General features: G+C 36.8%; 1 protein-coding gene across 1 annotated transcript in view; it reads left to right on the top strand.

Annotated features, from left to right (window-relative positions):
* Positions 1–17,521, top strand: part of magi3a (membrane associated guanylate kinase, WW and PDZ domain containing 3a) — a 171,058-nt gene that overhangs the window by 97,732 nt on the left and 55,805 nt on the right. The window contains exons 2-3 of the mRNA XM_065285758.2: positions 8,592–8,708; positions 15,748–15,867. Coding sequence (XP_065141830.1) covers positions 8,592–8,708; positions 15,748–15,867 — 237 coding nt within the window. The remainder of the gene's footprint in view (positions 1–8,591; positions 8,709–15,747; positions 15,868–17,521) is intronic.

Here is a 17,521-nt window from a genome sequence, read left to right on the forward strand (position 1 = left end):
TAATCAGGTGTTTTGTCCTTTACGAGCCGACTTCAAATAACATATCAATCCACTTCTATACAGGGCCGCGCTCTCTCTTTTTCTTTCTCTCTCTCTCTCTCTCTCTCTCTCTCTCTCTCTCTCTCTCTCTCTCTCTCTCTCTCTCTCTCTCCCAGCGCATCGGCGATCACATTGCTGTCATTAGAGTTCAAGCATACAGTACTTCTAAAACACAATCGATCAAAGAATTGCAAAGGTATGACTTTATGAATAAAATGAAGACATTCATTTGATATCGCAAATGAAACTAATTGCAGGCAGGCGCGGAGCTAGATTGACAGCTGGCCCGCCCAATCAGAAATGAAAAATAAATAATACTCGGGACGTCGGGGTAGCGATTTTGCGAGCCCTGCATAGGTTTGTTTTGTAGAAAGACTTTCTTTAAAGTGAATTTCGTTTTGTATAAATTGTATCTTAATATTAATCAATGTTTAATCAAACAATTGCCTCGATTTAATAAATAAGAAGCAAACCAAGAACGTCTGTGGTGTGGATTATAGTGAACCCACTATATTTCCGCAGCCTATTCTTTCTGCTTTTAATGCATTTCTTAAATGAATGTCTCAATTACACAGTAGGCTTATAGGTTGTTATGATAGGCTATTTGTTGCTAAAAGCAATAGACTAAAGTGTAGCAATAAACATGGCGTGACTTAGTGCTGAGTTAGAGAGCTGGTAGGCTATCAAACAACATCACTGTGATCAGATGTTTCCTTTCTATTTTTTACCCCGCTGTCATATTTGTTGTGTTTATGTTATTGAGAGGAAAGCGCGCAGCACATATTTATAACGTATTGTTATTCAAAATACGTTTTCCACTTGCTTGCAAAAAAAGTTCTCAAAGTGATCATGGCTGAAAGCTGCTCGGGAATATTTTTTTCATTAGAACCATATAACGCAACATTCAACTTCTTTAGAATAGTTTTTAAATAGTTATCAGGCTTACTTATAATTTTACTGTTTTTAACATAACATGCAATAGGTAAAATACACCATATGAAGTTGTATCCATGTCTAACTGTCCCGGGGCTATGGCGAATTCCTGTCCGTCTACAAAGATGTATCTGCGCCCTGCCCGTCGGAGGAAAAAATATTGTAATGGGTTTGCATTCTCTCAGATTTAGTTAGGTAATTATATTGTATGTAATTCGGTGTCATCTTGTTAGTTATTACTATCCCCACTAACAAGTGAAACTGTCAGGAAATGAAGTGAAAGCATAACTAAACCCATTATTCCTTTCGTGTTCACGTCTGAAATGCGCGCTCCTCGGCTCCGCTCTTTACGAGTACCCGCTTCTTATGGTCATCAAAAAGTATATTAAATGTTTATTTATTTGTCATTTCGTTTAACCTCAGAGTCAAACATTATTCTAGCAATTCCCTTTTTCTTTCTTTATTTAGTAAGTTAACTTAAATATGTGAGAACGAAAATATATTTTTAGTGATTTGTATGAAGAGAATATGATGTTAGAAGCTTTATTTTATAACACAAAATAGTGACTGCACACTCACTTGCAAAAATTATTTATTATAACCAACGTATCGGCAAATAGCCTTCGTCAAGTGTTCGCTCAGAGTGAAGCTTCATTTTAAGCATTTAGTAGCTTAATTTATTTAAACCGTTTTAATAGGCTATTTTAAAAAGTATTAGGTTTTTTGTGTTCATTTATATTTCTTGCCAATGTGTGCAGGTTCTTTTTTGTAGGCTATATGACAGCCCAATAATTTTTTTAACCAAAAAGGCTTAATTAATGTCATGTTGCATTACAATTTAAAGTATATCAATAATGTCAAAAATGTGACGTGCAGTTCGGGTGTTCTCACCAATACGCTTGTGATTCCTGAAGTTTTGACGAATTTTATAGACTTGTTATAGTTTCTTATTCAAAAGTGACACCCATAGATTCAGGTCCACCCGGACTTAATCCATGCCCACCCATATGTCACGTTCTGCATCCGCCACTGAAAGGGTGACTTCAGATGATGAAATGTAACCATTGATTTTTTTGGATGCTTTTAGTCACCAACAAAAATTCTCACAGACACAGTTACATTTGTGCTATTGTAGTTTGGACGTGTTTATTATTATTCTGTAATATGGAAAAAATATAAATAATAAAAAAAAAATTTAGGGGTTGTCCTCGGTATTTGAAAAATCCTGGCTACGGCCTTAATGACAGCAATGTGATCGCCGATGCGCTGGTAGAGAGAGAGAGAGAGAGAGAGAGAGAGAGAGAGAGAGAGAGAGAGAGAGACAAAGAAAAAGAGTGAGCACGGCCCTGTATAGAGGGGTTGCAAGTTTACAAACATTGCAGGGTGCGCGCGCAACCAAGGGGCAGAAAGACCGATTGGTGAGCTGATCTGCTACTGCAACAACCTTAATTATTGAAGCGTTCTTTAATGTTTGTACATAAATAAGACTTGATTTTAGTTGTATCTGTTTTTCTGTCTTTATTTTTGCAGTGTTACTGTGATACATGTATGAATTATAATTTTATAATTATAATGCTAGTAACGTAATAGTCGCATCTACTGGTATGTTAACATCAGGCACCCAGCACTGACTCTGTTGGTACTATTTTCCACGCAAAAATTCCTTGGCATTTTGACTTACAGACACCGCTACTAGCATACAACACAATGCACGTCTCTTCTTTCTGCCCCTCGGTTGCGCGCGCAACCAGTTAGTGACGTCGCCGTGCAACCCGTCTATAGAAGTGGATTGATATGTTATTTGAAGTCGGCTCGTAAAGGACAAAACACCTGATTAAACTATAACGTAGCTATTATACACATTTTTTTCAGGATGTTCTTGCGACCGGTGGCAACTTGTCCACGACCCGGTGGTTGGGGACCTCTGCGGTAGTGGACTCAGTTTGCAAAACCATTGCGAAAGCGTGTGCACTGTTTATTTATTGTTTATGAATTTGTGGATATGGATTGAAAATCTGAGAGCACTGATTGTTTAATTGTGCGTATGGTTTATTAATCCGCGCGCACAATTTGTAATTTGAACAGTTCAATAATCCGAGTATGGTTTATAAACTGAGGTGACGAATTACAAAAACGTGTCCGTTTCTCGTAGGCATAAGAAGATGGTAGATTGCCACCAATAAAATCTACAATCAACTTAGCTTTTGAGAAACGAAGCCAATAGCAGGCAGAAAGGCCCTATTTAATTTATATGGCATTTAAAAACCGTTTAGTATCCTGTCAATAACATAACCAAACAATACACTCTCTGTATGAGTGTATTACAGTTGTTCTACTAAAACTGAACATAAAAGCCAACATTCATCACTGCAGTGGATAAATCATCTTACATGTACAAAGTTTTGGCGAACACGTGCACCACCCGCTGGCCAGATCGATTAACAGCAGATGAGATTATACTCGGTACTCTACTGCTTTTCCTGCAGTTCCCGGATGTTAAATGTTGAAATCTGTACGACTGAATTTTTGGACTTGAATTTTTGGACGCGAATTTAAATGGACTGAAACTTGCCTGCTGAATATTTTACGTTGTATTTTTAAACAGACCGAATATTTTAAAGTGAAATCTAAAAGGTGAATGTGGACTATTGAATTTTTAATACAGAAAATATACACGCATGTTGAATTTCAGCCCTTAAAAATGCAAAACCTAAAAATACAATGCATTAAAATTCAAGCACGGTTAATACAATGCATTTTTTTTCAGGTAGTACAATTCAACAGGCTGTTTTAATTCAAAAACATAAAAATACAATGCATTAAAATTCAAGTACGGTTAATACAATGCATTTTTTTTTCAGGTAGTACAATTCAACAGGCTATTTTAATTCAAAAACTTTTGTCATTATTTTTCTTCCATACAAGCTTCCTTTGAAAACAAAGAGATTGCGTTGCTCCGCGTTGCTAGTCGCTGGTGCATGCAGCTTAAAAGTGATCCCAATTATATTGTTTATCTGTATCGATAGTTGTGATTTTTATCTTTTTTTCTCAGAAATGTATAAAACTATAGATGTAAAAGGACTTGCACAGCAATCGTGCTTGTTGTCTAATAACAGTGTTTTGTCTAAAACTGATCACATAGTCTGTGTATGTAACATGCTCTTAAGCAGCTAATGATTTCCAGATGTGTGTGGCCAAAGGACGTGATATCAGCATAAGAAAAATCTGGAGGTCTTCTCAACACTTCTAAGGTCACACAGTATGAGTCAAGGAGATCAGCTAGTGCTTTCAGCCGGCCCTGTTCAGCTGAGTCAAGCATTTCTTACTGCAGCAATAATCTGGATCAAGACATTACATATAAATCAGGTTTTACTCTGCTGGAATTGAGAGGTGTATGAAGTTGAGTGCAGAATGAATAAGCCAGGCACGTTGTAATGTCTTGCTAAACAGCCGTAGAGGTGGAATTAATACCAGAACTCTGAATGAGAGTTATGGGACTCTCGAGCGCATTTAGAGTCGAGCAAATTAGCATGCATCCGAGCCGACCAATGGGATGAGGCTAATCTGCAATCACAGCTTCCCCTCGGTTTCATTCTTTCATGAGGGAGAGAATTGGTCGGGAGAGGCTTGTTGTGATTACATTGCGTTCTAAATTGGCTGGAGATATCACAACATGTGTTCATATTTTCTTCTTGAGACACAAATGACATAGTAGCGAATATTTCCTTTTAAGACTGCGTCAAGGCTCTGTTCCAAAATGTAGTTGGCCACCTCACTGCCTGCTGTGAAGTAACACCTCATAACAGGCTCATGAAACACACATGCTGTAGTGTATCTCACGCAGTTTGTTAAATAAAAGCGAGAAAGATTGTACATAATGCATTTGGGCACAGTTGATGCGTATGCACACAGTAAAATACAATTTAAGAACATTAACTCTTTCCTCACCAGCGTTTAAATAAAACAGTTGCCAGCCAGTGCCAGCATTTTTTATGTTTTCACAAAAGTTTTATGGCTTCTAGAAAATGTTCTTCTTTAAATATATAAACATAAAATATATCAAATGAAAGAATATACCCTCTGCTTTCAAAAGAGATTAAGATGCTTTTTCTTGATGAGCAAAACGACCCAAGAAAAGTTTTTAGACCAAAAATATTAAATTTAAGTGATTTTGCATAAAACAAGCAAAAAAATCTGCCATTTTTTCTTAAAATGTTCTTGAATTTAGTGTTTAAGAAAAAAAATTAAGATTTTTTTGCTTACCCCATTGGCAGATTTTTTTGCTTTTTCTATGCACAAAATCACTTAAATGTAATATTTTTGGTCTAAAAACTAGACTTATTTTCTTGGGTCATTTTGCTCATCAAGAAAAGCATCTTAAATTTAAGAATTTTTAGATATTTTTACTGAAAACAAGACAAAAAAATAAGAAAATGTTTTCTTGAATTTTTTTTTGCAGTGTATGTATATTTTTTAAATATGTTATATTGACAACTGCATATTGTGATTTAAAATGTGTTCCTGTAGCTCAATTGGTAAAATGTTGCGTTCGTAGTGTACAGGTCATGGGTTTGATCCCCAGGGAACATGCTTGTATGGCTTGAATGTGGACTGTATGTTGGTTTGGCTAAAGCGTCTGCCAAAGGCATAACTGTTAATGTAAAATGGCAGGACAAAGATGTACAATAGCTACTGCAACACATTTTTAGCTATAATCGTAAAGGCGTGCCAGCATGTGTCTGTCTGGAGCTATGCTCAGATTACACAGGTCTATGATACTCGACAGCTGCGGGGCCAAAACAATGCTTATTGATGCGCAGGCATGTGACTGGCACCGTTTCAAAGCACATCCACCCCACCCAGAGGACGGAGCGTGGTGCAAGATCATAAGCTCCATAATACGTACCAACAGCTGGATACTGGAGCTGCTCCGAGAGATGCTGCTTTCTGCCACTCCCTCCAGCGTTTGAGTCGCCCTGGAGGAACTTGGCTCCCGCTCTCTCATTTGGAGGGCTTCTGTTCCCCTCCCTTCCCCAGGATGACTTGCACCGCCTACACCCTTGCCTGAACTCCGCCTGAACTCCTGGCGCTTTGCAGGGGGAGCGAAACAATAGAACCTGCATTGTTTTTTAATGATCTTCATGCATCTGGATTCTTGTGGAGGAGAAGCCAGTAATTATAGTTTTGAGCGGTAAAAACAGCTGGACCTCCTGTTGCGATCTTGTCAGCTATAGCATCACAGGGTTGTCATTTAATCAGAAGGAAGATCGGAAAGTTTTTCCGCAGTTTAGAATGATTTTGTCATATTCACTTGGTTTGCAATTGACACTGTTTCTTGTTTGTGTCACCCACACCGCAGTCCTACATACAATTTGGGCCTGAAGAAAGTTTAGCAGATTTCTGCACAGCTGGAATATCCATCTTTCATAAAATTCATGAATGCCCTAGTGTGTTTGTTTATTTGTCATCTTATTTGAATACGGTTTTATGTATCCACAGTAGTAGTCTTGTAGAGATTTTTCCTTAAAAATTGTGCAGAATATCTCTCCATATTTGTGAAATCCAGGTTAAAGTCTTATAATCTAATTACACTGAAAATAATTTTCTTGCTTAGTATTTTTGCCTTGTTTGCAGTGCAAATACCTAAAAATTCTTAAATTTAAGATGCATTTTCTTGATGAGCAAAATTACCTAAGAAAATAAGTCTAGTTTTTAGACAAAACAAATCTAATTTAAGTGAATTTGTGCTTTAAACGAGCAAAACAATCTGCCAGTGGGGTAAGAAAAATATTGAACTTTTTCATAAACACTTATTTTTAAGGAAAATTAACAAAAAAATTGTATCCCATTGGCAGATGTTTTTGCTTGTTTTAAGCACAAATTCACTTAAATGTAATATTTCTAAAAACAAATTTTCTAAAATTAGACTTGAAGGGTTTTGTTGCAAAACGAGATAACTTTGTTTTTTTAATTTTTCAGAAATCTCGTTTTTTGGTTGTGCATTCCAATTAATATCAATTCAACTGCAGTTGGTTTGTTTTGATTTAAACCTTCATAACTTAAAAAATACAGCTAAGTAGCACCATAATAAAACAAAATAATAACATGATAACATAATAATAAACATGTTTTGATAAAAATGTTAAAAACGGAGTTATCTAGTTTTGCAACGAAACTCTTCACTTATTTTCTTCATCAGGAAAATACATCTTGATTTAAGAATTTTTACATATTTGTACTGAAAACAAGACAAAAATACTAAGTAAGAGAGTAATTTTTTTCAATCTATTCTCCAACCCATACTTTTGCTTTGAACGTTTGTCCATTTCACCAAAAACGACCAATAGATGCATTTACTAAATTAGTTCCTCTACCGGTAGCAAGTGAAACTTAATATATCAGGGTATAAAATGATATTTTGGGGTATAATTTTGCTATGATGACATGTACTGAGATAAGATTTTCAATTGAAACTTTTTAAAAATGTACTTAAAATATTCCAAGTGTACCGAAAATGATCGATTTATTTGAAGAAAAGATGCAAAAGTGATGACAATCCACTGTAAATATCAGATTTGGTGTAGACTGATTCAAAAACTGGTGCCAGAAGAAGCGATGATACGTCATCTATGATTGTGAAAAGGCATTGGCTCTCGTGTGTCTCGTGACCGATTGCATCATTACGTTAGCTAAAAATGTGAAGCGCTATTTGCCCTTGTGATTGACAACGTCATGCTGGTTTATGTTTGAATGAGATCTCACTGTGCGTTTTGATCACAGAGTTCTTCATATAAAGTAATCGTATGGCTTCAGTTCGCAAGGTTTGCAACGTGAATGGTTTGTAATACTTTTAAACTGTTTTATGCAATAAATACCTGACTGTACTTTTACTTGCGTGTTGTGTTTTATATGGTTGAGAAGTGGTTGGGTTTAGGGTAAGGATTAGGGTGGGTTTAGATGCTCCAAAATATCTTAAAACCATAAATGTTTATGAAACCGTTTCTATATTTACAAATTCATAAAATTAAATGTGTCTAATCTGATGTATAAAGCAAGAACCTTAAAACGTAACAAAAGGTTGTATAAGCTACTGCCGCTATACGTTACTTTACGTCATAATAAGGTGCTTGCACAAACCTTTCAGGTTGTTATTTTTGGAGGACAGTCTCTATTCTTTGCAGTGTATGAGATTAGAAACATCAAAGTTTGATTTCACTCATTAATTTTACACCAATTTCTTAACCTTTTCCAGTCGGTAGTTAATATATTATTAAAGATTTCAATGGTTTATTTTGACAGAATGTTCTTTACATTATGTAGGATGATTTTATGAAAAAAAAATTTTACATTAGCTGGGATTACATGCAGGGTTATATTTCATCTGGACTTACAAATATGCTAAATTCTTCATATTTGTGTCTCTAACATTGGTTATAGCTTTTGTTAAAAGTAATTTATCTGTGCATATTATATTATCTAAATTTTTTTCATCAAAATAAACATCCACTCTCAGATATGCACTACAGGCATAACATTTTTGTGTTGACTTACGTTTGTGATATCTGCAATATAATGTCCACAATACAAAAATTGACCAAAATAATTTTTTGTTTCCATAGGTAAAGTGTTGAATACAGATCTGCGTCACTACCTCAGCCTGCAGTTTCAGAAAGGCTCCTTGGACCACAAGCTTCAGCAAGTGATCAGAGATAACCTGTACCTGCGCACCATTCCCTGTGAGTCTCCCACATTCCCTCTTTGACCCTGCTCTGTATCTTATTAAAGGTGTTAAAGCAGATCACAATGAGAAGATTCCTCTATGCTGCTGCTGATAGTAATTGCATGTCAGTGACATGTCTTTAATACTTCATGTCAAAGGGTGCCATGATGAATACTGCAAACTCTGTGTTGATATCAGCACCGAATTATCTACATGCTACAACTCCATTTGTCTTATTCAAGTGCACTGCATATATAAATTCGTTTTTTTAAAGGGACACTCCACTTTTTTGAAAATATGCTCATTTTCCAGCTCCCCTAGAGTTAAACATTTGATTTTTACCGTTTTGGAATCCATTCAGTTGATCTCTGAGTCTGGCGGTAGCACTTTTAGCATAGCTTAGCATAATCCATAGAATCTGATTAGATCATTAGCATCGCATCCTAAAAAAAGCCGAAGAGTTTCTATATTTGTCCTATTTAAAACTTGTTTCATCCAGAAAGGTGTTTTTATTTACTAATCTTCATGTTTATGCAAACTTGAATTGTTATGTGGAGCATAAAGATGATGTTAGATGTTGAACTGACAGGTTCAGTTCCCATTCACTTCCCTTATATGGAAAAGGATGCAAAAGTGAACGGTGACTGGGTCTTCAACATTCTGCCTTTTATGTTTTGCAGGAGAAAGTCAGAGTAAATGATTAGAGATTTTTTTTTGAGAACCTTTAATCTTCATGTCTTTTGCCTGCCATAACAAGCAGCTGGCAGAACTTAACTGATACCTGCTTGATCATGCTTCACTCTCTCTCGCTCACCCATTTTCTGTTTCCACATTTTCAGTGTCTTTACAGACTATGTTAGATAAGATACCATACTTTTGTTCTGTACCACAAAAATGAGACGGCACATTGGCTCAGTAGCACTGCGTAGCAAGAAGGTCCCGGTTTGAGCCTCGGCTAGGTCAGGTGGCCTTTCTGTGTGGAGTTTGCATGTTCTTTGTGTGTCCGCGTGAGTTTATTCCCGGTACTCTGGTTTCCTCCCACAAAGGCCAAAAGCATGCAGGTTAAAGGAATAGTCTACTCATTTTCAATATTAAAATATGTTATTACCTTAACTAAGAACTGTTGAATCATCCCTCTGTCATCTGTTTGTGTGCACGTAAGCTCTGGAGCGCGCTGCGACGCTACGATAGCATTTAGCTTAGCCCCATTCATTCAATGGTACCATTTAGAGATAAAGTTAGAAGTGACCAAACACATCAACATTTTTCCTATTTAAGACGAGTAGTTATACGAGCAAGTTTGGTGGTACAAAATAAAACATAGCGCTTTTCTAAGCGGATTTTAAAGAGTAACTATATTGTATGGCATAATAGCACTTTTGGGAGTACTTCGACTCGCCTGAAAAGTCCGCTCCCCTTCTCACTCTCATAATGGGAGAGGGAGGGTGTTACTGCGCCGAGTCGAAGTACTCCCAAAAGTGCTATTACGCCATAAAATATAGTTACTCTTTTAAATCCGCTTAGAAAAGCGCTATGTTTTATTTTGTACCACCAAACTTGCTCGTATAACTACTCGTCTTAAATAGGAAAACGTTGATGTGTTTGGTCACTTCTAACTTTATCTCTAAATGGTACCATTGAATGAATGGGGCTAAGCTAAATGCTATCGTAGCGTCGCAGCGCGCTCCAGCGCTTACGTGCACACACACAGATGACAGAGGGATGACTCAACAGTTCTTAGTTAAGGTAATAACATATTTTAATATTGAAAATGAGTAGACTATTCCTTTAAGTAAATTGAAAATGCCAAACAATATGCCCATCATGTGTATAGATTAAAGAGCACCTATTGTCCGGGTGTGCCTCATAAGCCTTGAAAAGTGAAGCCTCAGGCTCTTTGATTGCCCCCTGGTGGCTGGCTGCAGTACAAGTCATTAACCCCGCCCTCTCCAATCACCAAAATGGGACTCTGCTCTAAATAAAAAAATGATTTACACTTGCAATAAAAGTTTCCAAAAAATGGTTTTGGTCCTTTAATAGTTGTTATCACGCTGATATATGTTCAAGTTTTTATTATTGTGGTAAGTTTCATTTTAGCTTGTAATTTGATGCTATAGAAATGGGGCGTGTCGTTATGATTGGCGTGGTTGAATTGGTCCCGCGGAAGTTTGATACCACGGCTCCGCCTCTGGCTCCACGGACAATTCCTTCTGCGCATGCCTTGGCTCCAAACTGACGTTTTTACGTAACATGGCTGCGACCGTGGTCGGACATTTTTGGCTTCAATTCATTACAATGGATGAGGCGATGCCGCGTCGTCCATCTTTTTTTTACAGTCTATGGTATCTCGTCAGTTACTGGAGTGGACGTTACTAATTTGTTTATGACAACTAGATATAGAAATGCCTCTTTTAAAAGAGACAAGCGAGACACAGCGACAAAGTCGCTTTTAATGTGAATGTACCTTAATACTTACTTAAAAATATACATTACATTGGAGGGAGGTGACGTCGCGTCGTCCATCTTTACAGTCTATGCTATTGTCCGATTCACGTTTTTTAAAGTTTCTTTTGTGTGTAAGTGTGTATTAGTACATGTTAACGGAATGCAAAAGGTAAATACCCCAAAGTAAATAATGACGCGAGTTATCTTCTCCCAACGTAAATCTCTATTCTTGGACTACATCAAACACACGGATTGTAGTCAACAGTTTACTTCCTGGGATTGGTGATGTAGACAAGACCGACATTATCATAATTCCTCCCACTTCGTACTCATGGCCTGTAAGTTTACTCCTGTTAGCATTGCATTTTGTCTCAATCTTTCAAACATGGTAAATAGCGTCATATTTCCAGCTAACTTCAGAGGTATTCAGACCATTCACAACGTACAGAGTAGCTGTCCTTTGTAAAATGCGCTGCACACACTTAAATATTTTTGGTTGTACTGTTCTGGAAAAGTGTTATGAGTAAAACATAACCTCATTTTAAAGTGTGTTCTCGTTCGGAAGGCAAATGAATCACTTTGACTTTCACAAAGAAACACTATTGCAATAACTGAAGCTATGCCTTCTTTCTTTGCTTATGAATTTGGGCAGCATTAGGCATATATTCCCACACAGTGATGTAGCTGTGGGGGGCGTGTCTGATCGAGGCGTTTAGGCTATTTCTTTTGGATAGAATAAGTTATTTGGTTTGACATTTTTGAGCTTTGTAACTTTGCAGATCTTTTGAATGCACAGACAGCAACAAAACCCACTAAAAAGAGGAAAACATAAAATCGCATCATATGACCCCTTTAAAAATCCACTTTTGTGATTATTTTCTGACAGTGTACATACAGTATTTTAAAAGTAGGTCTGTTAAGTTATAGTCAATGTTGTTAAAGCTATCATGCCTTGGATGGCACTTTCCCAATGTGGCACTGTTAATGTCACATTATTATTTTGCGTAATTCAGAATTACGTACCAGTAATGTTAGCACAGTAATTGTTGGCTGTATTTTGTACACCTGCTGGAGCAAAACAAAACTATCTTAATTGCATTATTATCATCACATTACTACATTATCATTAAATGTACTTTTGCTGAATTTGTGGTCTGGCCACAAACCAGTGAATTAGCGAAACATGTCTTAAATACTCACACATCTTAATTACAGCTTTGCAGCGTAATCTTTTAAATTTATTTGGATATGGCACAGTTTTATTAACGGGTCCTACACCTGGCATGAGACTGGGCATTTAAATAAATACCGGACTCAAACAGATGTTTTATCCTCTGTGGCTCATCATTGCATGAGACAGAAGCTCTGTGTGTGGGCCGACCTGTAATCTGTACTGTCATTAACATCCGGTGTCCTTGTTACAGGCCGTCCGGACTTATGACTCACTGTTCTCCACTCACACTAACGGTATTCGCTTGAGTATAATCATATACAGCAGGCAGAAAGCTAAATGATGGACAGATCTAATTATATTTAATAGTGCCGGTAGTAGCAGGTCTGTCAGAGTGAACTGTCAAAGTTCATCTTCCAGACTTTAGTCTAGTAAAATAAATTATGATTTAAATGTAAGTAATTAATCATAATAAAGCTGAAAGATAGCGAGGGCCATCATACACTATCTTTTATTACTGCGTGTAATACATTGCTAGATTCTAAAGGCAATGTAGATAATTTCACATTTCCCAGAATTCTTTGGTCTTGAAAATATTCTCTTAATAATTTTTACAAGTTTTCAGTACTATTATAAGTTGTACATCAATATTATAATATATAATACATCAATATTTTCACTGAATGTTCTCTTTACAGTATGCAGGGTGCTGTGTGTACCACAAAAAATGACTTTAGCCGAGCACAGTCACGTATAGTTTTATCAATGTTAAGAAACATACACAGAAAAGATACACTTCACCTTTAACATGAATGCTGACATATGGGTTGATGACTACTGACCATCAGCCTTTACTATGGATCACAAGCGTTACATATGTCTCTCTGAACACAAAGACAGAAAAGCCATAAAAGGCACGTCCTCAGAAATAAAGGAGGGTAAAGGAGTGCCTGGAGTCCAAATTGCCACATAATCCTTGAAGCTCGCACGAAGCCTCCACCTCACTCCGTTTGCCTCTGGCATTAATATCCGTTATAGCTCGATGGTAACCCTTTTCCACCTCATCCACAGATAAAACAAGGAATGCAGAAATGAAAATAAAAACGTGCTTCAGGTGATCAATCTTAAAGCATTGTGCTTGTGCAGATTTACGACTGCTTTTAGACTTTCCTCCAACGTGTATAAGAGATCTCACAGCTGACCATGAGTTTAATGAAGTGTGAATGTAATTTATTACACCTTAAATCACACAAGTACCTCATTCTGTATCGCCAATGTGAGTTTCCTGTGTAATATACAAGGATTGTGGTTAGGTACGTTTCCACCTTGATATTAAAAGCGAGTTCACATCGAGGACATTTCCAGTGTATGATATAGGACGTGGCCCAGTGATGAAAGCGGAAGCGCAGAAAGCAAAGCTAAACAGCAGTCAGGAGGAAATAGAAAACTAAAACGGGTATTGTTGTATGATTTCAATATTAGACAAGAGGATTTATGGGCCTTTCCTGGACAGAGATTAGACTAGTCCTAGACTAAAATAAATTTAAGAGCTGCCCAAACTAGGGATGCGCATTATGTAATTTTTTCATTTCCATTTATCTATAGATCTGAAGTACGAGTACTCGATTAACTGGGGGTACACGTCATGGTGAAAAAAAAATATTTTTATTGAAAACACTCAAATAAAACTTAATTTTGAAGAAACTATGACAGAAAAATTAACCCATACTAGATTATTAATAAATTAAATGTTTTTATTAGTTACCTCTAACAGGAAAAGCTGCGTGATGAAGTGAAACTAAAGGGTTAATGAACACAAAGGTGGCGCTTGCAGTCCACGTAGAACTGATGCGCTGTTAAAATTTTGGGGAGGTGCACATCAGGCTACGCAGAGCTAGGCACAGGCTACGGTTAACCTACGGCGTAGCTACGGCGTAGAGTTTACGCACGACTATAAATCGGGCTTAAAAAACATCAGTACCCTTTGTTTTGCCTCAAAATACACATGAGTAATGTTTTTAATAAGGCATGTTTGATAAAAACTAGTTATATTTCCTAATTAAACTAAGGCCTAGTCCTGGCTTAAGCTAATCCCTGTCCAGGAAACCACCGCCATGTGTTTTTTACCTGTGCTTCATCGTTTGTTACTACACCACTACGTCTCGTACACTACGTCCTACGTAATGAGCTGAAAACGCACTCATAAACATGAATCAAGTAGAGCCGGAAGCTAGTTATTTTAGCTTGTAAGTTTAAATATTGATATTTTTCTTACCAAATCGCATCGATTGCCCTCAGAAGGCCTTTAATTAACTTCCTGAAAATGTGTTGATTACTTCTGTAAAGAAAGGATGGACTTTTTTGGGCTTCAAATCAAAAGCACCATTTACTGCCATTATAAAGCTTGGAACAGCCAGGCCATTTTCTAATGTAACTTCAATTTGTGTTCTTCTGAATCAAGATAATCATATACATTGAGGATGATTTGAGAGTAAGTAAATCATGGAGTAATTTTCATTTTTGTGTGAACTATTCCTTTAAGCTTCGCCTCCAAATGAGAAAAATCTGATGGCTTTAGCAAATACCAAGGATATATTATAAAGGATAATAAACATTTTTTTACCTAGTTTATCAAAATGCAGATCTTTTACAGCAAAACTAAAACTTTGGAATGGGATTGTGAATTAGTAAATAATCTGTGGAATGGAAGGTTTTCTTTTTCATGATGGCAGCCATCCTAAAACTCATCATGCATTGCATTTGGCAGACAATTTTATCCACATTTTCACCTTCACGTTAATGCATTTGGCAGACACCTTTTTCCAAAAGCTACATTTTATCTGTGTGTGTGTTTTTTGTGAACCAAACCCACTACCTTTGTGCTGCTAACGCAAATCTTTACCAGTAAAGCTACAGGAACTTTGTTTTAAACAAACATAAATTATCAACATGTAATAGAAAAGGTTAAGCAATGTCAGTGTTGTCTGTATATTATTTATTCAGGATTTTTCGCATGCTGAAGTGTGCAAGGCTGTATGGCACTGTATGTACTGATGCAGCTGGCAGTGTTTCACATGGCTTGTGCAAAACTCCACAGCTAATTGTTGTTTTATCCTCCACCGGCAGAAAAACTGGCATCTGTGTTTGTTTTCCACAGTAGCTAGTGTGTGACAGGTTTAAAACCTTTATCGAAGGAGCATCCAAAGAGTAAAATGTATTTATGATTACGTAATTGTGTAAATGACATTGTGAAGATTAGATTATAGACTCATAGTTTTTAATTTGCCTCCATTGTAATTTTAAAAGTGTACATTGCATAATGTATAATCATATTTAGCAGATCACTTAGTCTCATGTCATAACGTGTAATGTATGTTAACATGCTGTGTGTGCTGAGTTTTACTGTGTTTCTGACTCTGTGTTGTGTTTGTTTCGGCAGGTACCACAAGGCAACCTCGTGACGGGGAGGTTCCAGGAGTGGACTATAATTTCATCAGCGTTGGGGAGTTTCGTGTGTTGGAGGAGAGTGGACTGCTGCTGGAGAGTGGAACCTATGATGGTAAGGAGAAGTGTGTAGGAACAGAGTCAAGGATCAATTCTGTGGGCACGCTATACACTTGCTGTTCATAAAGAATGTATGCTTAACTAGATTTGTATTTCTAGAAAGAAACTGCTTGCGTGGCAGCAAAAGGATAGTTTGAAGTGTCAAAGTTTTATGTCAGCTTAGGTTTTAGGATTTGGTTCTGCATTAATGAAATGCTGTGTCAGTTTTCGTGACGCTCATGCAACTGCAGTCTGTTCTGCACGATAAGCAGCATCAAACTAAACAGGAAAATACCACGCAAAGTCTGGTAATGCAAGAAAGAGTTGCAAAGCAAATTAATGCAATATCATTTACAAATATTATGATGACATTATCACCATTGATTTACATTTATGCATTTGGAAGATGCTTTTATCCAAAGTGACTTACGCTGGAGTTTATACACGGTCAGAAAAAAATTTCCCCTTTCTGTCACTGGGGCAGTACCCCTTGAAAAGATCCTAATATGTACTCTTTAGGTACAGATATGTAAACATTTGTAACTAATATGCACCTTTGTGGTACTAATATGCACTTTTGATGTACTAATATGCACTCTTTGTTACCAATATTTCAGAAAAAATGGTCCCTCTCTGTCATTGGGACAGAACGCTTTTAAAAAGGTCCTAATATGTATCCTTTAGTTACAAGTATGTATACATTTGCAACTAAAATGTACTTTTTAAGTACTAATATGCACTTTTTGGTACCAATATGTGTACCTGTAAGGTACTAATATGAACTCTTTAGGTGCAAAGGTATGGTTTTTGAAATGATAGCATCCCAGCGACAGATAGGGACCATTTTTTACTATTATTTCTGACATGGAACATTTTATCAGTATTTGTGTTCTCTGGTAGTTAAGCCCACAACCAGGCTGCTAATGATGTGTACCAACTTAAAGGGATAGTTCACCCAAAAACAAAAGTTCTGTCATAATTTTCTCACTCTCATGTTTTAGGAAGATATTTTGAGGAATGTTTGTATCCAGACCGATCATGAGCCCCATTCACTTCCATAGTAGGATTAAAGAATACTATGAAGTGAATGGGGCTCATGAACGGTTTGGTTGCAACATTTCTCAAAATATTTTCCTTCCTGTTCATCAAAACAAAAAACATTAATAGCAGGTTGTAACAACATGAGAGTGGGATAATGATGACAGAATTTTAATTTTTGGGTAGATATCCCTTTAACTACTGTATGCAGGATCCAGTAGTGGTTAGATTTCAAATAGCAATGGGGGATTTTTAAACTTCTTGAAAGTCTTAAATTTAGCATTTAGTAGGCCTATAGTGTATTCAGAGCGATCTTCAAGAATGAGGAGGAGAAAGAGGAGGCGGCAAATGAGAAGGAAGAGAAGAACGAGGAGGAATAATAAAGTACCGCCTTACCAGCACTGTAACTAGGTCATCTCAGTTGTTGTTAGGACATCGGTTTCCTTTACTCTTAATGTATTTAATTCTGTGGATTAGCATAGCAGACATTCACGTGGATTGCATTACAGAGTAACTACAGCAATCAGTTACTGATTCACAACATGTTTATGTGGCAATTAAGGCAAACAAGCGTGCTGATCATTGCTGTTGCACACTCGTGTATTTTGTTAACCGCTTCTCCGCTGACACTA

The sequence above is a fragment of the Paramisgurnus dabryanus genome, chromosome 21, assembly GCF_030506205.2.
Source record: "Paramisgurnus dabryanus chromosome 21, PD_genome_1.1, whole genome shotgun sequence".
Classification (NCBI taxonomy): domain Eukaryota; kingdom Metazoa; phylum Chordata; class Actinopteri; order Cypriniformes; family Cobitidae; genus Paramisgurnus; species Paramisgurnus dabryanus.